At 42.9% G+C, this 25,016-nt stretch overlaps 3 protein-coding genes across 6 annotated transcripts in view; 1 reads left to right on the top strand and 2 right to left on the bottom strand.

Annotated features, from left to right (window-relative positions):
• klc1a (kinesin light chain 1a) overlaps window positions 1-6,817 on the bottom strand; it is a 32,663-nt gene extending 25,846 nt beyond the window's left edge. The window contains exon 1 of one of the 2 annotated variants that reach the window (XM_041275170.1): window positions 6,349-6,817. The gene's annotated coding sequence lies outside the window, so the exon portion shown is untranslated. The remainder of the gene's footprint in view (window positions 1-6,348) is intronic. The other variant, XM_041275169.1, reaches the window with a different exon arrangement.
• A 6,426-nt stretch (window positions 6,818-13,243) lies between these two features.
• LOC121329594 (cytochrome c oxidase assembly factor 8) lies at window positions 13,244-17,036 on the bottom strand. The gene is made up of 5 exons (XM_041275255.1): window positions 16,745-17,036; window positions 15,735-15,932; window positions 14,326-14,389; window positions 13,855-13,945; window positions 13,244-13,387 (listed from the first exon to the last, which is right to left on the bottom strand). The coding sequence occupies exons 1-5, from the start codon at window positions 16,889-16,891 to the stop codon at window positions 13,279-13,281; spliced, it is 609 nt and encodes a 202-aa protein (XP_041131189.1). The 5' UTR covers window positions 16,892-17,036; the 3' UTR covers window positions 13,244-13,278.
• Window positions 17,037-17,190: 154 nt separating this feature from the next.
• LOC121330184 (BAG family molecular chaperone regulator 5-like) lies at window positions 17,191-24,363 on the top strand. Of its 3 annotated transcripts, none has more exons than XM_041276516.1 (2): window positions 17,191-17,355; window positions 20,730-24,363. In XM_041276516.1, exon 2 carries the CDS (start codon window positions 20,763-20,765, stop codon window positions 22,110-22,112), a length of 1,350 nt encoding a protein of 449 aa, XP_041132450.1. In that variant the 5' UTR covers window positions 17,191-17,355; window positions 20,730-20,762; the 3' UTR covers window positions 22,113-24,363. The 3 variants fall into 3 exon arrangements, with proteins under 3 accessions (XP_041132450.1, XP_041132452.1, XP_041132451.1); XM_041276518.1 differs by lacking the exon at window positions 17,191-17,355 and adding an exon at window positions 19,172-19,832; XM_041276517.1 differs by lacking the exon at window positions 17,191-17,355 and adding an exon at window positions 19,849-19,983.
• The last annotated feature ends 653 nt before the right edge of the window (window positions 24,364-25,016 follow it).

Below are 25,016 nucleotides of genomic sequence, written 5' to 3'. Positions count from 1 at the left end.
TGTTGGTTGTGTGTGTGTTGTGTGTGTGTGGGTGGGTGTGTGGGGTTGCAGTGACATCTGTACTTATTTTCTTAGTACGACGAAGATGTTGACGTGATGGGACTTTACCACGTCTTCAGGCACTCCTAAGTAGGGTTGTTTGTGTTCTCTGCCGATGTCAGTCTTCCACGGATGCTAGGACGGAGCCTCCTGACCATGGTGTGTGTGTGGTTGTGGTGTGTGTGTGTGTGTGTGTGTGTGTGTGTGGAGGTGGGGTTGCATTTATACGACTCAAACATAGATTTTGACATTTTTATTTAATCAACAATATAGCAACTTTCAGATGCCAGAAAAAAAAAAAAAAAAAAAAAAAAAGATCAGGGTGCCAGAAACGGACAGAACCCCCTTCACTTTCTATTGTATGCTGCAAGTATAGCTCCTCTCTCCTGCCCTAAAAAGATGCCATGGCACATTAACCACACCAGGCATGTGATCCAATTGCTAACGTTTAAGTCGCAAGAAAGTCTATGTTGCAAACAGGATCTGCAGTATTTCGCAGGGGTAGCACCAAATAAAGAAAAGGAGTTTAAAAATGACAAGCTGCTTTGGCTATGATGAAATAATGTTATACAATTAAAACAACAACAACAACAACAACAACAACAAAAAAAACGCAAACTCGAAACAGAGTACAAATTACATGAATAAATCACTGCTAGTATAAATGATTCATATTTTTTTTTAAATGTATTTTTAAGAAGTACTGCAATCCAGTGCAGTACGAGTATATGAATCACATGTGAATCATAAACTGGAATGCTGGGTTTAGCACAGTTATTGTCCACTGGCGTGCTGGCTCAACACACTGGCGAGCTGTTTTGTAGAACCACGGTCATCATGCATCCCAGCTGTATCTGCCTGGCTGCAATCCAAACACAGCCAAAGAATGTGCACCTCCAGCCCAACTGCACAGCCAAGGAAAGTGATGGAGATACCACTTGTGCACTGGGATATGGGAGGAGCACAGAACAATGCAATCTGCTTACTCAAATAACTGGCCAATTCAGGGCTGGCAGCAGATAGAGCCATAGCAAAGCCCTGTCAGCAATGGGGAATGCAACACAGTACATTTCTTATACTGAAATACTGCAGCAGCAAGTTTCTCAAAGTCTCATCTCAATAGAGACCATTTCCTTTGTGCCCATTAGAATAAACGTTTGTTCAAATTTTTAAAAGAGACCAACAAGCCAATGTTTAGAAGCATTATGCATAATGTCAAGTGATCTTAATACATCTGCTTGAGTAATGTGCATGTCTTGTCCTTACAAGAAAAGGCACAAAGCTGTAAATATCCTCACAGATCTGAGACACTTGTCTTGAATGAAGTCTTTATTACTGGTATTTTTGTTGCTGAAAACAGAGCTATATAAAGACTCAGCATATGAATAAAGGGCTCTTTACTGTACTCTTGCCCTTTACAAGCACATCCTGAACAGTTCCTGAAAATGAAACCAGCTCGTCTCACTTCCATATTAACCCTTTCCATTCTACTGAAACTTTAGTTAAGAGAATGCAGAACAATTATATTAATATACAAACCAAAAAAAAAAAAAAGAGAAACACAAGCCAATACATACGTTTTACAATACGCTTTTAAACTATTCACCATTACCAAGCACAAAGAAATAGAGACTGCCATGTACAGTAACAGACAGGGGTAGCTAGCAGTCATTTCAGGATTTACCAGGCGCTGAATCAAGCACTGGAGTCTGTCGACCTGCTCTAAAGTTTTATTCTACTTATTGCTGTAGTTAATGCACACTCGTACCTTCTTGCCTTCACAATGCAGCCTACTAGAAAATGTCGCCTGGTTTTGGCATTGTTTACCAGTAGTACCTTTGCTGTCCCGAGAGGTGGTGGCTCAAGGAGTGATAACCAGGACATGTTGAGCTTCTCACAGTGGTAACAAAATACTCAAAATGAAGTCACGGTTAGCCAATTAAATTGGCTTCAAGTGAAAAGTGTTGAACAATCTCAACAATTAATGACAACTCCAAAATTCCAATTCCTTCGAAGGCATTTTAAATTGAACAGGGAATTGATTTTAAAAAAGGAATTGGAATTGAAAAACAGGAACTGACCCCGACCCTGTTTGAAACATCTGTGTACATCCCTGTTACGCAAATAAATAAATGACCTTGTGATTATGTTGCTAACGCCTACAAAAAGTAATAAATACATATATTTTAAATTGTTAGTTACCAGTCCTTTACAGTAGTGCTACGAAACCTAATGAAGGAAACTGACTGTTAAAACATCAGCAAGGGGCCCTTTAAGTTTGCGAACTTAGATCCAGTTTCTCGGATGTCGCAGCAAACAGCATTCCAGAGGGCTGAGGCTAATCCGATAGTGAATATTCATCAGCTTCTATCAATACTCTTACATGTGAAAAAGTACTCAATTACAGAGACTGACATGCCTGAACCACTTCGTATTTCAAAATATGAATACTGTATGATAATCTGCCATAAAACAGAAGACATTGACTACCTGACCAGCGTGAATTAATACTGCATTGCAGGCTTCAGATTAGATACTACAGTGTGCTTTCAGAGGTCTCCTGCAGTATCTGGCATCCATCTGACGATTAGTAAATGGTGATCAAGTCCAATCCTTTAAAATCATCATGCTGGCCTACACCACTACAAACACTAAAGGCTCTATTTTAAAACTGTGATGGATCCTAATGCCATCATTGAATGTTTGTCGCGGACATTATACTGTATTTTTCAGTGATGCACTGAACTGCACTGTAGCCCAGAGCTGGTTTGCCAACAGCAGCAGGACACAGACCGCTGCTGGCTAGAACACCGATCTGGACAATCAGAGTACACTGCCGGAGCAGACTCAATCCAGACAAGCTCACAAACTGTGCTTTCATTTTCAGATCAGCTTCAGTCATGAACTCCAATAGCACTGTACTCTTTTTGTATCGGGGCAATTCGATGCATTGTTGTCATTGGCGTCAACAGTCAGAACACAGGAGCTAGAGGTCTGTCTTGTATCTGCAAATTATTCACGCTCTTCATCAGCAAAGCAGCTCTGATAACTTCAACCAGAGAAAAAAGTATTATCCCTATTGCCACAAGGGGTATAGAGTACCACGGACATCTTACTGGTTTAGTTTTCTGACCAAATCAACAACCACCATAAACCCACAGTACTATTTTGTTTGCAAGAGCCTAACCATTGAGAATCTACAATTAACATGTGCATAATAATAATAATAATAATAATAATAATAATGATAATAATCTGCAGCACTGCCCTACTACTGTAAACAGAAGAAAATGTCCAGTGTGGACTCTTTCTGAACTTCTGCAATAACTACTTGTGAATCCACTTTAATACTTTATTGACATGACATCTTCTCAGTGATTACCACACAGTCTTATGCAGAGACAGCACAGTACAGTACTTTGTTGTTCTACATCAATTTAGTTCCACTGCCGTACATTATAAAAACTCATCAGCAACTGCAGTTCACAGCACTTGCTTGGGCTGCACAACATATGTTATCGAGGGTGGGGAAATTCCTCTGTAGCTGCAAGATTCCATTACAGCAACTTTTTTTTTTTTTTTTTTTTTTTTTTTTTTTAATGCGAGGAAGGTGGTTTCTAAAGAAAAGTATTCCAATTGTTGAATTCCTTTGCGCTGCCAGAAACTCTGCAGATCTGGAATTTGAGGAATAATTGCTGACCCAGTCGTCCTGGGCTAGAAGTACTGGCTGGGAAACACCCTGCGCCTCGGGCAGTTCCAGGCCAAGGTACCTTGATCAGAGAGCTGGGCTGAGCATCCAAACCACAGGCTTGAAAGAGTGTGTGTGCCACTCCCCAGCCTCAAGTAATAATAATAAATAATAATAATAATAATAAACCTTTATTTATATAGCGCAATTCATGTACAATACAAAGTGCTTTACATACAGAAAAAAAATACAAAAATAGAATAATAAACAGTAAGAAAAGAGGACAATTATTAAAAACTGAAGTAACAAAATTCAGAATAAAACATAAAAATGTTATGGAAAAGCTATATTACAAAGGGATGTTTTTAATCGAGATGTGAAGATTGCAACTGAAGGTGAATCTCTGATAAAAGGGGGTAAGGAGTTCCAGAGTGTTGGGGCATGAATGCACTGAAAAGAACTGGATTTGAAAATGTCTCACCTGTACAGTGCCCTTGAGAAAAGAGCTAAGTTCCTGGGGAGAGTAGGAAGAAGAGACAACAAATAAACGCACTGCCCGCCTGCTTGTTCATGTAGCTCACACTTCATTTTATTTTATTATGCACTCCACCTTTGCCTGAAAATTCAACAACTTATTGGAATTGAAAAGCATCTGTAACGTATTAAACTGCAATCAGGAGGAACGAAACAAAAGGAGGAAATCAAGCAAATGGTCAGAAAGAAAGTCTTCCTGCTCTTTTACCCCATGCAGAGGCTGCCTTACACATTTGTAAAACGATTATAAATGAAGATATTCCACAGCACTATTAGTGCCATCATTAAGAGGCTTAACCATGCCGATTCGCATGCATTTATGTATTGGTAAAATGATATGCAGTTCTACATAAAGCGTAATCCTATCTACCAAGGTATGGCGATCCTTAGAAAAAAATCACCATCCTCCCTCACATCCTGTTACTGTAACACTGCCAGGAGGCAATTCTTTGTCCCCTCCCTTTGGATGAGTCATGTGTACCATCCACTATTACTCTTGTACCCAGTACCGCAAGCAGATATGTAAATAAAGTGCAACTTACACAACTGTGTGAAGAACTGTTTTACCCATTGTTACAAGTTTGGCGTTTGTTGTTAAAACGGTTGTTGATAAATCCATCTCCTAATTTAACTAGACGGCTCCCCAGGAAATATCAATATTATTTTTCATTAAAATACTGTTAAGCATCTTAGATTCACACTGCCCTGTGTTTAAAGGATTGTTTAGGGAAGTGAAGCAAATTAGCCAGAGAGATGTAGTTTAGCCAGATTCAGCCTGTGTTTGTTGACACCATGGTCAACACCAGTTCCAAAAGTCTACATGCCTAAGAAACACCTGCCAACCAAGCTCTTCTCTCAATCGTCTATCAAAGTTCTTTAGCACTGTTGCGATCTACAACAATAAAGAACACGCCACAAGGAGATGTAGTTCATATACATTACACTTCCAGAGGGACAGAAGCAGGTGTTTCGATTGTTTACGACCAGGCAGTGTACTGTACATGTGCCGTTACCACAGTCATGTGCGGTATCTTCTCCAAAGATCCCCATGCATTGTTCACTGGCGTTAAGGAAATTGTCTGACACGCATCCCAACAAACCGCGAACACATGATTGCACAGTTGTAAAGCAGCAAAGGTGTTTGAGTGGTTGCTTCAAATCCACTCTCAGCAGAGCGAAGGAAGACAACATGTGTTTAAGAAATATATATTTCTTCTACCAGTCGTTACACATTACCAACGGTTCCATCCATTTTGCAGGAATTTAAATACATAATGATGCCAACTACATTGTTAAACAATAAAACCATATTCAGGTCAAAAAAAGCTTTCAAAGATTCCCATCTGTCTTACTGAAGGCTAACGGGGACATAAAACGGCGTTGAAAGAAATCCTGCTTCGCTTTAATTACAAGAGTAATTCTATAATATTGTTTTTAAAAGTGGCAAATAAGATTTCCTTCTATTTCCCTAATAATACCCGCAGTCATTTGGATAATCCACTTGATTTGCATGCACTATTTGTTTCAAATCTTATTTTCAATTTTAATCTGGATGCAGAACTGAGACTACAAGGCACTTACGCCTCAGTCACTAGCCCTAGCCAGCCATCCTGACAGTCACGGTCTGGTCTAAAACACAAAAACGCAACAATGAAACAGAACACGCATTATTATTTTTCGTTCGTTTCATTGGATCGCTTCACATTAACTTGTACTGGCTTGATAACGCAATTTTAACACGATAACCCGTGGTGAGAACATTTGCCGAAACAAAACCTCATCTGAAACCAGGCAGACGTTGCTATGTGGATACTTTCATCTTATTGATAACATTTTATTTTATTTATTTTTTTTCTGTTGATTTTCTGAGAAAGTTTTAATTGCAACGCAAATAAAGCAGCTTGTCATTGCATTGCTGTACACACTTAACACAGCCTAAAATAGTTCATTTTAAAAATACATTTTACAGTGTGGATTTGTTTTTGAAAAACGAAAGTCTATACAGTGTAATACAGTACAAATATCAATGAAATGGTCAACCCGCTTACATGAAAATCAAAAAGTACAAATCAGAAAAACCACCCTACCATGAATCACACATATTCCAATATTTACCGCTGCAATAACGAACATCCAGATTCTTCGGGGAACTGTTTCACCAGCAACTTCCTCCCTGGTCTCAAGTTTTTTTGATGGCAGATAAGATGAATGAATATCTCTCCACGGGTTTTTTGATATTATTTCGATTTCAAGGCCGACACCCGGCACAGACTAAAGAACGCCCGCCTCCGCTTTCAGTTTTAAAACTCCACCGGTCTCACAGCACCCAGTTCGCGATCAATGTCATTAAAATAAAATAAAATAACCCCGCCACAAGCTAACTTAACGCATACTTCTTAGGTAAGCGTGGCTGCAGTTTGACACGTTGCTCTGTCAATTCAGAGCCCGAATGTGCAAAGGGTGTTTGCTAGTAAATAACGCATTGAGAGCGCATCACTGAGCCCCTGACAGCAGCTCTCACTCGCTCTCTATTCCTCCCTATGAAAATGGCGTTTCCTCTTTCCCCACAATCCTTCTCTGCCTTCCAGTCATGAAGTCGCCCTGTCACTTTTTAAAGCGGCAGCACACAGCAGCATCAGGGTGGCACGGTGTCCGCTACAGTGTCGTCAGATTTGGGTAAGAACATAACTTTCGAGGAAGGGCGGGTAGGGGTAAAGTGACTGTGGCAGAGCAAAGCTCTGCCCTTTTAAATTGGCAGGGATGGGGTTAACTTCCCCTGCCTGCCTGGGTTTATTATGTTCAGGTGGCTGGGGTTGATTAGTTGATTAGGTTGATTAACGATCAATCAGCGCCCAGCCACCTGATATAAAAGGAGGCCTCAGCTTCTCATTTGGGAGAAGGGAGCTGAGGAAGCAGGTTGGTGTTTGTTTTTGTGGTTTTTTTGAATTTTCTAAATCCAGTGAAGGCATTGCCCAGCCTGGAAACTTTATTTTTGTGAGTTTTGTTTTTGCTTTATTTGTGTTTGAGTATCTGTTATTTTGTCCTTGTGCACTTTATTTTTGTTTATTTATAATAAAATAGTTATTTTTTTTTGAACTGCAGTCTGTCTCTGGGCCTCTATCCACTCGCCAGCCTGCCACATTTGGTGTCAGCAGTGGGATAGCGCCACCTAGAGGCTCAGAGCAGTATTTTTGCTTTTGTTTTGTGGAATTTTTGGGATAATTTTTTTTTTTTTTTTTTTTTTTTTTGAAAAAAAAAAAAAATGGGAAAGAAGAGCAGACAGCGGCAAAGGCAGGAAAAGCAGCAGCAGCTGAAGAAATGTAAGCTGCTGCAGCCACCGCTGGAGGACCCGGCCAGCCTCTTCCCCTGGTGTTCCTGGTGTGGGAAGGAGGACCATCGTTGGCGGTCCTGCCCAGACGTGCCACCGGCAAACTGGTGTGGCCGGTGTGAGGAGGACGGCCACAACTGGGCAGGATGCCCCTACAACCAGGCCCAGGAAGAGGTGCCGTGTTCACCCCGGGCATCAGGGGCCACCCCACTACCTCCAGCACCACCACCTTCACCACCGTCCCAGGAGATCTGGGACTGGTTGATGCACCCTGAGGCAGACCTCGTCCACGATCTCCCCATAGTTATCAACACGCTGTGGCGTCGAGATGGGGAGAGGTGGGAACAGTGGGAGGAACAGCACCACCCGGCCTCCTTCCCAGAGGTTGCCCTCATGGTGGTTAATTACCTGGCGGTAGACATGGGAGATCCACCGGTCACTCCAATAAAGAGAGGTGAGCCGCCTTCCCGAGAGCCAGAGAGGGGTGAGCCGCCTTCCCGGGAGCCAGAGAGGGGCGAGGAGCTGCCGTCGCTCCCAGAGCCAGAGAGGGGCGAGGAGCTGCCGTCGCTCCCAGAGCCAGAGAGGGAGGAGGAGCTCCCGTCGCTCCCAGAGCTGAGAGGGGTGAGGAGCTGCCGTCGCTCCCAGAGCCAGAGAGGGGCGAGGAGCTGCCGTCGCTCCCAGAGCCATGAGGGGCGAGGAGCTGCCGTCGCTCCCAGAGCCAGAGAGGGGCGAGGAGCTGCCGTCGCTCCCAGAGCCAGAGAGGGAGCGAGGAGCTGCCGTCGCTCCCAGAGATAGAGGAGTGAGGATCCGCCGTCGCTCCCAGAGCCAGAGAGGGGAGAGGAGCTGCCGTCGCTCCCAGAGCCAGAGAGGGGTGAGGAGCTGCCGTCGCTCCCAGAGCCAGAGAGGGAGGAGGAGCTTTCGCTCCCAGAGCCAAGAGGGGCGAGGAGCTGCCGTCGTCCCAGAGCCAGAGAGGGGTGAGGAGCTGCCGTCGCCCCAGAGCCAGAGAGGGGTAGGAGCTGCCGTCGTCCCCAGAGCCAGAGAGGGGTGAGGAGCTGCCGTCGCTCCCAGAGCCAGAGAGGGGTGAGGAGCTGCCGTCGCTCCCAGAGCCAGAGAGGGGTGAGGAGCTGCCGTCGCTCCCAGAGCCAGAGAGGGAGGAGGATCCGCCGTCAGCTCCCAGATCTGCCGTCGCTCCCAAAGGGAGGGAAGGATCTGCCGTCGCTCCCAGAGCCAGAGAGGGAGGAGGATCAGTCCCAGCTCCGCTCCCAGAGCCAGAGAGGGAGGAGGATCTGCCGTCGCTCCCAGAGCCAGAGAGGGAGGAGGAGCCTCCGTCTCTCCAGAGCCAGAGAGGGAGGAGGAGCAGAGCCAGAGAGGGGTGAGGAGCTGCCGTCGCTCCCAGAGCCAGAGAGGGGTGAGGAGCTGTCGTCGCTCCCAGAGCCAGAGAGGGAGGAGGATCTGCCGTCGCTCCCAGAGCCAGAGGCTGCCGTCGCTCCCAGAGCCAGAGAGGGGGAGGAGCTGCCGTCGCTCCCAGAGCCAGAGAGGGGTGAGGATCTGCCGTCGTCCCCAGAGCCAGAGAGGGGTGAGGAGCTGCCGTCGCTCCCAGAGCCAGAGAGGGGTGAGGAGCTGCCGTCGCTCCCAGAGCCAGAGAGGGAGGAGGAGCTCGTCGCTCCCAGAGCCAGAGAGGGGGAGGCTGCGTCGCTCCCAGAGCCAGAGAGGGAGGAGGATCTGCCGTCGCTCCCAGAGCCAGAGAGGGAGGAGGATCTGCCGTCGCTCCCAGAGCCAGAGAGGGAGGAGGATCTGCCGTCGCTCCCAGAGCCAGAGAGGGAGGAGGATCTGCCGTCGCTCCCAGAGCCAGAGAGGGAGGAGGATGCCGTCGCTCCCAGAGCCAGAGAGGGAGGAGGATCTGCTGTCGCTCCCAGAGCCAGAGAGGGAGGAGGATCTGCTGTCGCTCCCAGAGCCAGAGAGGGAGGAGGATCTGCTGTCGCTCCCAGAGCCAGAGAGGGAGGAGGATCCGCTGTCGCTCCCAGAGCCAGAGAGGGAGGAGGATCTGCTGTTGAGGATCTGCTGTCGCTCCCAGAGCCAGAGAGGGAGGAGGATCTGCTGTCGCTCCCAGAGCCAGAGAGGGAGGAGGAGCCTCCGTCGCTCCCAGAGCCAGAGAGGGAGGATGAGCTGCCGTCGTTCCCAGAACCAGAGAGGGAGGATCTGCCGTCGCTCTCAGAGCCAGAGAGGGAGGAGGATCCGCCGCCGCTCTCAGAGCCCGAGAGGGAGGAGCCGCCGCCGCTCTCAGAGCCAGAGGGAGCCGGGCAGTCGCCGCCGCCTCCGCCACCAGAGGTAGCCGGGCCGCCGCCGCCGCCCGGTGGCATCCGCCGCCGCCTCCGCCACCAGAGGGAGCCGGTCCGCCGCCGCCGCCTCCGCCACCAGAGGGAGCCAGGGCCGCCGCCGCCTCCGCCACCAGAGGGAGCCGGGCCGCCGTCGCCGCCTCCGCCACCAGAGGGAGCCGGGCCGCCGCCGCCGCCTCCGCCACCAGAGGGAGCCGGGCCGCCGCCGCCGCCTCCGCCACCAGAGGGAGCCGGGCCGCCGCCGCCGCCTCCGCCACCAGAGGGAGCCGGGCCGCCGTCGCCGCCTCCCGCCACCAGAGGGAGCCGGGCCGCCGCCGCCGCCTCCGCCACCAGAGGGAGCCGGGCCGCCGTTCCCGCCTCCGCCACCAGAGGGAGCCGGGCCGCAGTCGCCGCCTCCGCAACCAGAGGGAGCCGGGCCGCCGCCTCCTCCCGGTGGTTCCCTCGGCCCGGCGGACGGGGAACGCACCAGAGGGGCGGTGGCGCCCTCGAGGGAACTCGGCCGGTCGGAGCCGGCAGAAAAACAAGGTATCCCTGGACAGGCGGAGTCGCCGGCGCGCTGGGCCACCAGAGCGGAGCCGGGACTAGGTCCGGCCGCTCGGCAGACGCGGAGCCGGACCAGAGGGAGCCGGGCCGCCGTCGCCGCCTCCGCCACCAGAGGGAGCCGGGCCGCCGTTCCCGCCTCCGCCACCAGAGGGAGCCGGGCCGCCTTCCCGCCTCCGCCACCAGAGGGAGCCGGGCCGCCGTCGCCGCCTCCGCCACCAGAGGGAGCCGGGCCGCCGACGCGGCCTCCGCACACCAGGGGAGCCTCCCGCCGCCTCCGCCACCAGAGGGGAGCCGGGCCGCCGTACGCCATGCTACTTGGGACCAATCGGGGGCACCCCTCAAACCAAAGAAGGCGGCTCCGACATCAACCCCGCCCACCACCACCCACCATAACAGCCCACCCAAGGGACATAATTGGACTCTTGGGGGGAGGGGGGGGGGGGGAAGGGGGGAGTTGGCCGATTGCGGCCGGTGTACGTTGTACATGGGGGGAGGTGTGTGGCAGAGCAAAGCTCTGCCCCTGCCACAGTGACCCATTCCTTTAACATTGGCAGTTAAGTATTTGACCCGTCTTTGCGATTACGCATAAAATTACTTTAACTGATAGTTGGATGTTATTCTCATTCTTGTACATTAACACACACGTCGAATTAGCTGTGCGGTGTGAAGAAATATATGTAAAGTTAAAACACCGCCACAATATAAGGATAGCGGGCTTTAAAATAAATAAATAAATAAATAATACTATACTCTATAGTGTTACTATACTGTTCCCATTTAAGCTGTTATTGTTTACCTTTGATTCTAATACAATGAAATCTAAAGACGTGGTACCCTCCGCTGGTTGGATATTTCAATGTGTTAAATAAGCTGTTATTTTATATAGAGAATTTGATTGTTCACCTCAAAGGGAAAGTCAGATCTGAATATCACAGCTCACAGGCCACAGCTCGTCAGATCTCACAGGGAATGGAACTGAAAGGCAGCACCATGTGGATCTGTGGCAGAAAGATTTGCAATCCAAACTACAGAGAGCGATTTAGGCCAACAGGGAAAGGCACAGGCTGTGAGGGTTTAATACGGGCTGTTATCACTCGTTCACTTTGTTGAGCTTATATAGAAAAAAATAACTTTCCTACAACATTTAGGACATTTGTCAAATCATGCTGAATGTTATTAACACGACAGCTGAGCAAACTGGTCCAGTCACTGTATAACCATCCCGTATGTCAGCTTTCTGTATGTTTCAATATATACGGAGACACTGACAGCTTTTTTCCTAAGTTAGACTTATCACCACATTTGCTCATAACGATAAAATCAGTACTTTTTACTAGGATATATATACAGTACCTGTCTGATAGCTGTATATTTTCTCTTGGGATCAATTACACTTTTCCACCTGAACACTGATCTGCACACTGAAAGCCATCATTCCGGAGACTTGACAGGTGCTGATATCAAACACCGACAGACCCTGTATTGTGAATGATCAAAGTCAAATTCTACCCAAGAAAAACCCACGACTCTGTTAATGATTTTCCTCCATACACACTGCCACAAAGGCTTGTATGCATGTCAGAAATTCAATTTTAATGTTGTTTGCTGTCCTGCCAAATCAATCAGTCATGTGATGCAGTACATACATTTCTAAGGTCTGTATTTTTATATATTTGTCAAGACTATTAATATCATAATATCATATATATATATATATATATATATATATATATATATATATATACACACACACACACACACACACACACTACAGGGATACCACTCTTCAGTTAGATGTTTCTTTCTTTATATTAGGTTCCAAGTGTTCAGATTTGTCACAGAATATTTCAGTGAAAATGCTTGACAATGGGATCTCTTTTAAAACAAAAGCTCTTTCACTTGTAGGACAAGCCTGCTTTATAAGCTTGTTAATTGACACTGCGTGACTGTGGTCCTGGGAGATATATTTATCTTACTGATAGCACAACACATTTGTGTGATTTGTTCTAAAAAAAATCCACAATATGTCATTTCAAAACTTATCTTTAATTACTTTTTTTTTTTTTTTTTTTTTTACTAGTATGCATTTGTCTTGTGACCTTGACTGGCAAAAGGTTAAAGGTTAAATAATACTTTAGGGGTGACCAGCAAGCAGCTCTGGAGGTTCCAGACCACAGCTTGAACAAAGCAGGTCCAAGGAAGAGAGAGAGCATCAGCGTACTGGACAGGAAATGGCCCTACATTTGCACTTCCTCTTAGGTCAGGGCTAACATCTCTAAACATTACAAAGTTTTCTCTGTTTGAAGGAAAATAGCTGAAGTTCCAACAAGAGGAATTTAACCTGAATTATTTTATTTTCAATGTCTCCCACTTGGATAATGCTTCCGTACAGACGGGTGCAAGGAGAAAATAAAAAATGATTTTAGAGGAACAATGGGGGCTTTTCATATGTGCTAGAAAGAAGGGGATTACTGAGATGCAATGCAAGGGAAGATTAAATTAATGCCAGGGATAGACTGGGATTCATCACCTGTTTTGTACAAACCTGAGGATGCAAATTCTGAAGCAAAATTAAAAGTATATACAAAACTTTGTTCAAACATTATCCATGGTGTGATTAGCTAAGAGGACTGTAAAATCTATAAACATCCCAAGCATACTGTACTGACAACCTGACAAGCAATTCTCTTCAATAGCTGAGGCAATCAGCTTTCAGTACTAATCTGTAATAAAATATACAATTACACACTGAAATGAAATATAAAAAACAACAGATAAACTTCTGTACATCTTTTATTTAATGATAACCATCATTTTAATTTAGGGTCTTGTTGTCTCCATCCCAGCTTTCTCCAAGCCTTCAGTAAGGCCACTCTTCCCATTAGAAATGTGATGGTAAGATTACGCATATACCATTCCCTGGTGACAAAAGAGACACATAAGTTTAAGTTTCAGGCTTTAAGATATATAGTATGAACAAACACACAAACAAGATCTAGTTCAACGACCTAAACAGCAATAGAATATTTCAATCACTGATTTGATACTTTTTTTTTTTTTTTTTTTTTTCAGGCTGCTAAAAAAAATGTAATTTTTTTTTTTTTTTTTTTTATGTTATCCTTTTAATTGAAAGGTATTACCGGTAAATCTTTGGAAATGATGACATAGGTGGATTGGGCTGCTGAGGAGCCTTGAAGCTGAATGACAGAATCCATTTTTCACAGAAATGTGTAACAGAACCATATAACGTTTTATTTGGTTCTAAACCTGATGCAAATCTGTTTCAACCGGTCTCACTGTCTGCTGATCGTATTTTCTGAATATCCCTGCAAATTACTTTATACTGGTGGCTTACCTGCATGGATGTCTTTAAAAACAATACTTACTTGTTGTAGGCAGAATGTTTTTGGTGGTTCTTGTTCAGAAACTCTTTGTAAAACTCTGCCATCTCGTCTGCACTCAAGGTCCTTTTTCTACCTGAAATTCAGCCAGACGACAAGAGCATCGTTTATGAGCTGTTCAATGGGCTGTGAAAATCTCTGTCTCTTGCAATACACTTCATCATTAGCAGTTATTGTCTGGCGATCACGAGAACACTATTTGCCAAGAGAGTTCGCAAGCTACACCATCTTGCTGCACTAAACATTATTTAAGAAATGTGTTTTCCCTGCATGTAAACCATGATGATCCTAAAATATCGTGAGTTTGTTACAATCTGTTACGAACACAAGCGTCAATTTTGTAAGCAGTATTTTGTTCTGATGAAATGCAGTACTAGTTTGTGATTCTATGTATTTTGTTCATGAATAACATCACCACAACACTATCTTAAGAATTCATTAAAGCTCTCTACTAACCATCTTCATCTCTCAGTTCCAAGCCTTTTTCTTTCAAGCAAGAGTAGATAAACCCTTCCTTCTCCTGTAGACGACAAATGTGAAGTTCACGGAAAGCAATAAATGAACAAACAAATAAATACAGTATGTGCATAGTTACTTGTTGGGCAAACCCTTTGAAACTATGATTGAATATGCTTTTCTTTCAGAATATTTTTAAAACTCTTCAATGCATATGGAAAAACCTGTGTGTCTTGTAATGTGGTGAATATACTACCAGTCTAATTACTACAGCTTTAAATACAGAAACAATGTAAATGTAGCTCTTCCCCCACATAGTGCTGTTATGGAATGATGGACCTGATCAATAAAGCAAGTTAAGTTATGAAGCTGCAACACAGTTACTAATAATAACCAATATTACATTCCTGGTCTGTGCAAAGGAAGTAACAATTCTGCATACAAGATCTTCATAAATAAAGCTGTGCAATCTGGCTGCAGTAAAGAGTGCCCTCCACTGGCAGAAACCACAAACATTCAAAGGAGATAGACTTTCGTTTACCATATCATATTTCTGAGATCCAGGGTAAATGGACAGTCTTCATATGAAGGTCACTATATTTAGATAAATCTTAATAAACACAAAACAAGTGCATCCTCTGTAGAATCACAGCTGTACTTTTGACCTATATCAGTTAATACACCCATAGCTTAAACTGTTCCAGTAATGTTTTTTTGCAAGAAACCATGAAGACATTAAGGCTGCACAGAGAGATATCTCTTTTGTTTTAAAGTATGCCTGATCGAAATGCTTACTTTCACAACTTAAGGCAAGGGAAAGTGATTATATAATGACGAATGATCAGCATAAGCACATGTCATTTCAAGTTAACAGTCTGAAGTATTACTTTAGCATGAAGGGACACTTTATTTCATCTATATTTCATCTTTATTATTAATATACAATGCGTTCTGTGGGACTCTCTATTGTTTCTGATGATACAGATGTTTCTGAATTATTTTCCATGCTTACGAACTATTCCAACAGAAAGCGTTTCTCAAAAGGCTCCTCAAGGCTGATTGGAAGGAATTGAGATTGATAAGTAAGAAAACTTTGCGCTGTGCAATGAAGCCCCTAGGCGAAGCGTTGTGTGCTGAGGAGTCTTTTCAGAAGCATTTTCTGCTGGAATAATTAGTTAGGTCAAAGATCTCATTAAACCTGCTCACCCTGGTGTAGAGTGGCTGTCCAGCTCTATAGAGGTTTTGAGCCATGAACATCCAAACTTCTATTTCACTGTGCACTATTGTTAATGTATTTCCACAGCAGCATACTTATTGTATAACCGCCCTGAAAAAAAATGAATTTGAATTTACAAAAATGTTAAAATAAAATAAAAAAAAATATATAAAAATATTCCAGGGGCACTAACCTTATTGAAAGACATATTCTGATTGGTCCAAAACTGATGATTCCAGTCCTCAGTCTCTTGTCTCAGCTTCCTAAGTCGACTCTCCAATGGACTTTCATATTCAGGTATGTGATATTTGATTGGTCGCAGATTTGACAGTCTATCAGGAGGACCAACCCAGTCACGACTAGAGTTTGCTGGAGGAGTAAAACTGGTAACCTATGAAGAAAATTTAAAATATCTATCTATCTATCTATCTATCTATACACACACACACCTGGAAAGAACAGAGGATAGAATATTGTAAAAAAGTGCCCCTCATATGGGTTGGGGGGTTGCTGTGTTAAATAACAATGTCTATTACCTCTGAAGTGGAAGAAGTACAAGTACTTATCTGTTCAGATTTAAAATGTGCTTCTGTTTTCAAAAGAGTCAAGTAGTAAACAATTAGTTTTGTTTAACATTTTCAGCACAAAGAATCATTTCAGCTCAAATGGACCAAGGGGATTTGCTCAACCCCTTACAATAAGAACTTATGTCACTTTACTGTTTTTAACTGGAAAGTCCTTGAAAATAGCTTTAAATTTATACAAAGGTTATCAGGTCATTGCCCACACGAAGAAATAATAAATTAGGTCAAAGGCCAGCACCAGGGATGGAAATATGACTCGTATTGCATAGCAGTTTGATCCATTCCTGGTTTTACTATGAGTTTAACAGGACACACCTTAGCTTACACTGTGGCTAATGAAGCTCGTAGTAAAACATGGGATGGGTGCGACTGCTATGCAATAGGAGTCTTAATCCCATCCCTACACCCTTTTTCTCCGTCTTAACAAAAGACAGTCAAACGAATTAAATAGTTTAATTGTTGTACTTAAACCTATCTTCAATGGGCATAGATGTAAACAGTTGTGTATTATCTCGAGTGATTCTATTTAATGTTTCCTACTCGTAGATACAGGTCAAAAGGACACATTTATAACACTGAAATGAGTAAAACTGTCATAAAAGAAACCTCCTGTACACACCCCAGCCAGTGCCCGTTGGGTCCTGCCTCGACTCTGTGGGTCACTTTCAGAGAAGGGTCTCGGTGCTGTCAAGCTGCCCACACGACTTCTGGGTCTGTTCTGCAGCAACAGCCTACTCAGCATGGCTCCAAAACCATTGCGGCTCATTGCTATTTAATATTCAATACGACAAAAATAACTGAAAAAAAAAACTAACTGACTAAAAATAACCTTAATTTCTAGACAGAGGATCACACACTGCCAACACCTCACGTAACCACTCACGGGCCGTACGTAACTTCGTACGACTTACACTTCAGGCAAAATACAAGGACAACCAAAGTGTTATCAGAGTTGCACGCTTGTTTTCTTTTTCTGAGAAACTTGTTATTTGAACTAAATATGTTAATGAACAGTATTTATTGTTACAAATATATCTAAATAATAAGTAGACACAACTATTTATATAATCTAAAATGCTGGGATGTTTAATAAATATATTTTGTCTCGTGATATTAACGTCGAGTTTCAGTCTGCTCGGCCACCCGAGTTCCCGTTTCCCCAGAGTTTCCTGTTTACACCAGCCGGCTCTGATCCACGGTGCTGAGGAGGAGAATGCGCTGGAGGTGCAGGTAAGAGTTATACCTTCTCCCATGATCTCTGCGACAAACCGAAGAGACCAGATCAGAGTTATACCTTCTCCCAGCCTCGCTGCGACAAACCAAAGAGAACAGATCAGAGTTATACCTTCTCCCAGCCTCGCTGCGACAAACCAAAGAGAACAGATCAGTGATACATTCTCCCATGATCTCTGCGACAAACCGAAGAGACCAGATCAGAGTTATACCTTCTCCCATGATCTCTGCGACAAACCAAAGAGAACAGATTAGAGTTATACCTTCTCCCAGCCTCGCTGTGACAAACCAAAGAGAACAGATCAGAGTTATACCTTCTCCCATGATCGCTGCGACAAACCAAAGAGAACAGATCAGAGTTATACCTTCTCCCAGCCTCGCTGCGACAAACCAAAGAGAACAGATCAGAGTTATACATTCTCCCATGATCTCTGCGACAAACCGAATAGAACAGATCAGAGTTATACCTTCTCCCAGCCTCGCTGCGACAAACCAGAGATAACGCATCTTTTGAGGGGCACTTTTTATAGACATGTGTATAGCTTTCTGTTTATGGCAGACATATTTCATCGACACCATCTCTCCTTGTAATCTTATCCGAATAGATCATGTTTGTTGTTGTAAACTCTGAACTCATTAATACAGATTAATGACACGGGGCTTGGTGCTGTTAAAGACTTGCAACACACAGTATGCTCACATAAAAAATAGTAATGAACCGTAATGGAATATTTAACATGACTGTTCTTAGGATCCATGCCTGTGTCTGAATAGACGAGTACAGGAAAGTACTGTACAGGAGCACAAGCCAAGACTTACTGGATACACACAGAAGAGTCACGCAGGTGACACGACTGCTTAAACACATTCACCTGGTGCACCACGTATTCTTCCCGAGCGACTAGAACGAGTCGAAAACATGCAGGCAGCAGCCTTTGGGTTTAATATCGTCCTACTGCCAATGGAATAATAATAATAATAATAATAATAAATAATAATATAATAATAATAATACAGTCGTGTTGTAAACAGTATTTGTACAGTAGGTATAATACTTAGGAACTGTTTAGTCTAATTCTGGTCATTTTTTATAGATTGCTCTTATATTGAATGGAAATGTATTTTTTTTAACTGTGTTAAAAAACAACTTTCCTTTAATTTATTGAAAGTATTTTTTATCATAATCAAAGCAAACTGGAACTGCTGAAGGATGCGTTGAACTGCAGAGCGATTAAGGATGACCTCACATTATGGAATAAATATAGTTTATTTATTTAAAACTGTTTGTGAAATACCCAATACAGAATGTAAATATTTAATAACATACTCTGTATATATTGTGGTAGTCTTACACAGCAAGATACGTCCCCCGAAACGATTGTTTATGCAGAGTTATAGCAATCGGTATCATTTTCTCAATAACAAAGTTTAATTTTAAGTAGTTCCCTAGGTAAAAGTACATTTGTAAGTATGGTGTACATAGTAAACTCATACTGCCAGGCTGTGCACGGCCAGCTGATGATAATAACTATTGCAGCAGAGCAATGAACAAATAATCATAAAGGACACACATGGAGCAGTTTACCAGTTAAGGAATTAGAATGAAAACAAACCCTGTCAGAAACTGCCTTTATCTTATAGCTAAGGAGGCTGTGTGGTCCAGTGGTTAAAGAAACAGGCTTGTAACTAGGAGGTCCCCGGTTCAAATCCCAGCTCACTCACTGTGTGACCTTGAGCAAGTCACTTAACCCCCTTGTGCCTCCCTTTTTTTGTTGAGAGGTTGTTGTAAGTGACGGCAGCTGATGTATAGTTCACACGCCCTAGTCTCTGTAAATCACCTTGGATAAAGGCATCTGCTAAATAAACAAATAGTAATGATAGTAAATAGCGGTTGCCATGCACAATGTAAAGCAGTAGAATCTGTGCATGGGTTACCAACAGTTAGAAATGTTGTGTGTTTTCTGTTGAAGGGGACTTTAATTAGAGGTAGAACTTTAAATATAATCAAGATATTCTAAGATTAGAGGATGTAGATCTATTAAACTGATCTCATTTTTGTTTCTCTGGAGTATTCATTACCAAAAAATCTGCACCATATTCTCCAGCTCTGCCAAATCACAGAGGGAAAGCATGTGGGTGGTGGAGTTTCTCAACATCCAGACGTGTCAGGACTACTGAGTATTTAATTAGTACCCCCATGCCGATCAGCAGTGCTTTTAATATGCAGTACTTGAGAAGCTGTCCTTACTTCTTACTGAAAAACAGGTCTATTTCTTTTAGGAAAAAAACAAAACAAAACAAAATGATTTTCCGTGACATGAATCTTAAAGTCAAGGCTGATGAAAACCATGTTTTGTCTTTGAGAAGGAACAAATCTACAGTCACATCACAGAGAAACACATCACCACCACAGAGGAACAGCTGAAGTGTAGCTTGCCAATACAGCGCTGCACTGCCCTGATAATCTTCAGAATGTGAGCTTGGCACATAACTTACTTATCTATTGTTCAACACAGGCGTGGTTATGAGGTAGTAGCCAGGACTGGAATGTTTGCATGAGAGGGGTGTTTTGGATTTGCAGTAGGAGCCAGATCTTTAACAAATTAGGCTGATCCTTCTCGGTGTGTAAGTAATGTCATCCTAATTCTTCTGTTTGGTAGTTAAAGCAACAGCTAGTTTTTATTTATTTATTTACTATTTCTTACCAGCATTTGGAATGGTTACAAAATAAAGTAAAAATGTTTTTTATCGTTTCCGGATACTGCTTAGGAAAAAGTGACATTTAAAATAATGGCAGTTACTGCTTTCCTTGTCATGAAGATTGAAATATAAAATACCGGTACTTGAATTGAAAACTGTGTTAAAGAAATAAATTTACCTAGGAATTGTTAACCAAGACAATGTGTTTAACGTCTGCTTCGATTACGCTTGTAATGTTTTAGTTGGGTGTAACTGAAGTTAGCTTCCAGTGTGTCGTTTGTAAAGCCCTCAGCTGATTGTTCAACTATTTTGAATCAGAAAGGTATGTAAACATTAACTAGTTTTGACTAAAATCATTAAGGAAACGCAAAAGTGCTACAGCTCTTTCTTTCTCAGTTGCAGACATTTCTAATTACTGACTTTTTTTAAATATATACTTTTCAAGGTGATGATATCTCATTACAGAACATTGCAGCATACTGTGATGTCACAAGGTGATGATGTCAGTCACTGTTAAAGCATATTTGGACACAGTGGTTTTGTGCCTGACCCGATCAAGGGTGTTACTTTAGCTTTTCAGTCACATTTTGTATTCTAATTTTGTGACTACTCTAACACAATGTAGAGAATCCCAAGCTGGTTTGTAGCTTATTTCACTTTTTCATTCACAGCCTGTTCTTTGGAACATTTGATGTTGGAAGAGCATGGAAATGGGTAACCAGCATCCCTCCATGATTCGGCTCCAGGAAATCATGAAGGAAGTCAAGGACCTCAGCTCCCAGGTGTTGTCTTTCAGTGGCCTTCAAACTGACAAGGACTACAGCAAACTGGAAAGAGCTTTGACCAGACAGCTGTTTGAAATTGACTCGGTGGACACAGAGAACAAGGGGGAAATCCAGCGGGCGAAGAGAGGGGCCACCCATGAGGTCCAAAGTCTGCTTGAGACGCTACAACAAAACGTCAACCATCCGTCCCGGGTGGAGATAGAGAGAGTCTACCTTGAGGCACAGAACCTGGTCGCCCAGGAGGTGACACCGCTGAGGGGAGGAGGGGGAACCATCAGTGACGAGTTTGTGGATGGCATCCAGGATGTCATTTTGAGACTGACTCAGATCAGAACCGGGGGAAAAGTACATTTGCGGAAAGCCAGGTACCGTGCACTGACTAGGGTGTGCGCAGTGCAGGATATCATAGAGAGCTGCATGAAGCAGCAGGCTCTGTCGCTCCCCCTTTCCAACAACACCCATGGCTCAGTCACCAAGATCAACTCCATCATGGTGGATGTCAACAAGTCCCGGGGTGACCTTATCGCTCTCCTGATGGGACTGAACAGAGCGGACAGCTGCGGGCGCCTCTCCCGGGTGCTCACAGGGTTTCTTGTCGAGCTGGATGCCCTGGATGTATCTGGGAACACAGAGGTCCGAAACTACAGGAAGCAGGTGGTAGAGGAGATCAATGGGCTGCTGAAGCACTTGGACCTGGAAGGAGAAGGGGACGCCACCTGCAGGTATGACCTGGCCCAGAATGATTCCATCCAGAAAATCGAGCAGATCCGTTACACGGTGGCCCAGCTGCGGAGCCATCTGCTAACGATCGAGAAAGCCAACGAGCTGCACTTCAAACACAAGGCAGAGCTGCAGGGGCTGCTGACCAGGCTGGATGAGGTGAGTACCGCCAGGAACCCCTGCATCCGCGAAGCCAGGCGGAGGGCGGTTTTGGAGGTGCAGGCTGTCATCACCTACATTGACCTGATGGAAGCGCTGAGGAAGAGGGCTGGCGATACCTGCACGGAGGAGCACCCCTCCCACAAGGCTGTCTGGAATGTGCTGGGGAGCCTCTCAGAACTGCAGAGGCAGGTGCTTGTCTTTGACGGCAAAAGAGCCGACAAGAGCTATAAGTTACTGGAGGAACTTCTCACCAAGCAACTCTTAGCACTTGATGCAGTAGATCCTCAAGGAGATGAAATGTCCAAAATTGCCCGGAAACAGGCAGTCAGGTTTGCTCAGAACATCCTCAGCTACTTGGACATGAAGACAGATGAATGGGAATATTAGTACCTGTATGATGTCACTCGTATTGATCATTCTTTGTACCTTGGGTTCATAACATATCATAAAAACAATATGTCATTTCCAAATGACTGAATATCGATATGAAGAGAAACCGATAAAGTGTCAGTCTCTGCAAAGAAAACTGGGTAATCCTTTCCTAGTTGTTTTTTTTTAACTCTATGACAAAATACAGATCCTTATTTTGAATAGTGTTAATGTAATTTGTGTCCTTTAAAAGCCAGCATATTTGATCCGAACCGCTTTGGTTTGTTTTATTAGAATTGCGCTAGTACTGTATGTGCTGGATTGAAGAGTGGGGACATGGTATGAAACTACAGAGGGGTTTAAAAGTCACTTTACTTGACCAGTTCATGGCTATGCCAGGGAAAAGGGATATTGGGGTAGAGCTATGAAACGTGTCAGGTAGAGGAGGGAATGGCTGGCACCTTACAGTTCCCCCTACAGACCAGATTTCTCAATGCATTTGCACCAGCAAATTATGGAACATTAATAGTTTTATTTTACTTTTACAAAAAATGGTGCAAAATTAATTTTAGTTTAAATACATATGCCCCTGGCATATTTCACTGCTTTATACTTTTCTCCCTGAATATCTGTGAGTTATTCAAGTGACCTGCGTGTAAAAATATAAATAAATAGTGTATTGTTTAGTGTAAACTCTTTAAAAAACACATTGATTTATTGTATAGCAAGTGCCAAAAAACATCATTGAACGACACTGTAATTTACCATCTTCTGCCATTTATGCCTTGTACTGAGTACAGAATTGTGTAATTGAGTGAGTGGTTAATCAGGTTACATCAAAATGTAACCAGTTATGCACATTAGAAATGTATTTCTTAGATATTTTACCATTCCTACAGCGCACTAAAGTACATGAGTGGTGTAACAAATGTTTAAGTATTTTGCTACAGTGTAATAAAAGTAAAAAAAGAATGTGTGTAATAAAATGCATGATAAACTGGATTTCAAATTTAGAAAGTAGTGAACAGCATGAAGTAAATCATTTCCCACCCTTTTTAATGTTGTTAAATTATTGCTAATGTAAGCTGAATGATTGATCTCACAACAGACATAAATGATGTACTATCTAAGAAAGCGTTTGTACAATGATGTATTTATTATGTTAAGGTACAGTTGACAAGCTTTGTACGTTAGATTATATTTTAAGCACCGTGCTCAAGCAGCCTTTTGTGTTTTAGTGTGAATACTTTGTAAAACTGGAATGGATTTATGTGCAACAATACCTGTTGGAGGGAAGTGTCCACTATATTTAACAATGCACATAAATAGACCATTATTTATTTTTAATTTGAATAAAAAAAAATGTAATCTGAAGAGCTTTGGGTGCATCTATGCATTTTGCACTGATGACAAGAGTTAAGTTAAAATCTATTAGCTACACCTTTTCAGTGTATTTTGTATTCTTGAGACATTTAATATAGTGCCTTTTACAACCGATGCTGCCCCGATGTGTGTCACATAAAATGAAGAAAAAGAAAACAGAACTGTCCTCTTTAGTACTAGGTATAGTAATAAGTGTAGTCATAGTCTGTATTATTATTATGACATTGCTGTAAAGTCCTTCCATTATACATTTTACTTCATGCGTATAACAAAACTAAAGCTATGAACTAGTTTGGTTGGTAGTCCAAGGATATATTCGCTACGGTTAATGCATATTTGGTGCCGGAGGTACTGACAGAGTTGTGCCTCTTTATTCTGTTCATTTTATTTTATTTAATACATTTTATTAAATATAAAGTATACATGATAAAGATAAGAGCAGCCATACCCCCCAATTGGAATGGTTCCATTGCTAAGGTTTTCCACAGATTTCGGGGCAGTAACCCTGTGTGAGCCGATAACAGTATCACTGTTCATTCTGAAGGTCTAACGAAGTGGTCAATTAAACCAGACCAGACCCTTTACAGTTGTCCTCTTACACCTGCTTTCACATCCATTTAATTTCAAGCACTTAAGTGCGGGTTTCTGGTGACTGAAATTAAATAACAGCAGTTATTTCAGTAGTGTGGAGATGAAAACATCAATGCTTACTAATGAAATGAAAGGGGTTGCCATGTTTAATCTCCACGGCTGGTACAGTAAATCTAAAGGAGATGCTGTTTAAAATGCAATTGATTCCAGTTCATTCAAAGTCACTGCACTGTGATTTTACAGCTTGTGTTATCTTGATAACGATACAGAAGGAAAATAGCAAATCCTTATTCATTGTGTAGATTTATTCCTGTTTTTATATATATATATATATATATATATATATATATATATATCATTGAATTCATTTGGTTTTAAAAGATTTGTGTACAGGGTAAGGCATTGCAAACTCAAACGTTTTATATCATGACATTTGCAGAGATTAGTATATCATTGGGGATTCTTTTTAACATGCTGAACTGTGAAGAAGCATCTTTTAACCGACATCATCTTTAGGGGTTTGAGGTTTTACAGAGGGGGCAGGCTTGGCTGCTGTTAGTCTCAGAGCGAGTCCTTTTGGGGATAAAGTATATTGGTAAACAGGGTAGAGGCAAGGGACGGCAGTGGCTTATGATCTTATAATATATGGTGTAAACAGAGAAGCAACACAAGGAACTCATATATATATATATATATATATATATATATATATATATATATATATATATATATATATATGTGTGTGTGTGTGTGTGTAATTTAATCATTTCGTTTTTATTAACATACGAATAGAATTTTACATAATGTAATTTTTCATCTGTTTTTTTTTTTTTTTTTTTTTTTTTGGAAATGGAACTAGAGCCAGCATCCCCACACATACTTGATACACTTGTGTATAAATTAAATCAAACTTTGGAAGGACAGTTGCAGCATTCCCCATGTGGGCAT

Source organism: Polyodon spathula, chromosome 17 (genome assembly GCF_017654505.1).
Source record: "Polyodon spathula isolate WHYD16114869_AA chromosome 17, ASM1765450v1, whole genome shotgun sequence".
Classification (NCBI taxonomy): Eukaryota; Metazoa; Chordata; class Actinopteri; order Acipenseriformes; family Polyodontidae; genus Polyodon; species Polyodon spathula.
The sequence above is the reverse complement of the archived record's forward strand: the minus strand, read 5'-3'. Positions and strand labels throughout refer to the sequence as shown.

What these genes read in the sequence shown, in the direction of transcription:
- LOC121330184 (XM_041276516.1), top strand. Translation starts at nt 20,763, where the DNA reads ATGGAAATGGGTAACCAGCATCCCTCCATGATTCGGCTCCAGGAAATC.
- LOC121329594 (XM_041275255.1), bottom strand. Translation starts at nt 16,891, where the DNA reads ATGAGCCGCAATGGTTTTGGAGCCATGCTGAGTAGGCTGTTGCTGCAG. An exon ending in CCCAACGGGCACTGGCTGGG is followed by an intron (nt 15,933 to 16,744) that starts GTGTGTACAGGA and finishes TTTTCTTCATAG; the next exon opens with GTTACCAGTTTTACTCCTCC. An exon ending in AGAATATGTCTTTCAATAAG is followed by an intron (nt 14,390 to 15,734) that starts GTTAGTGCCCCT and finishes TGTCGTCTACAG; the next exon opens with GAGAAGGAAGGGTTTATCTA.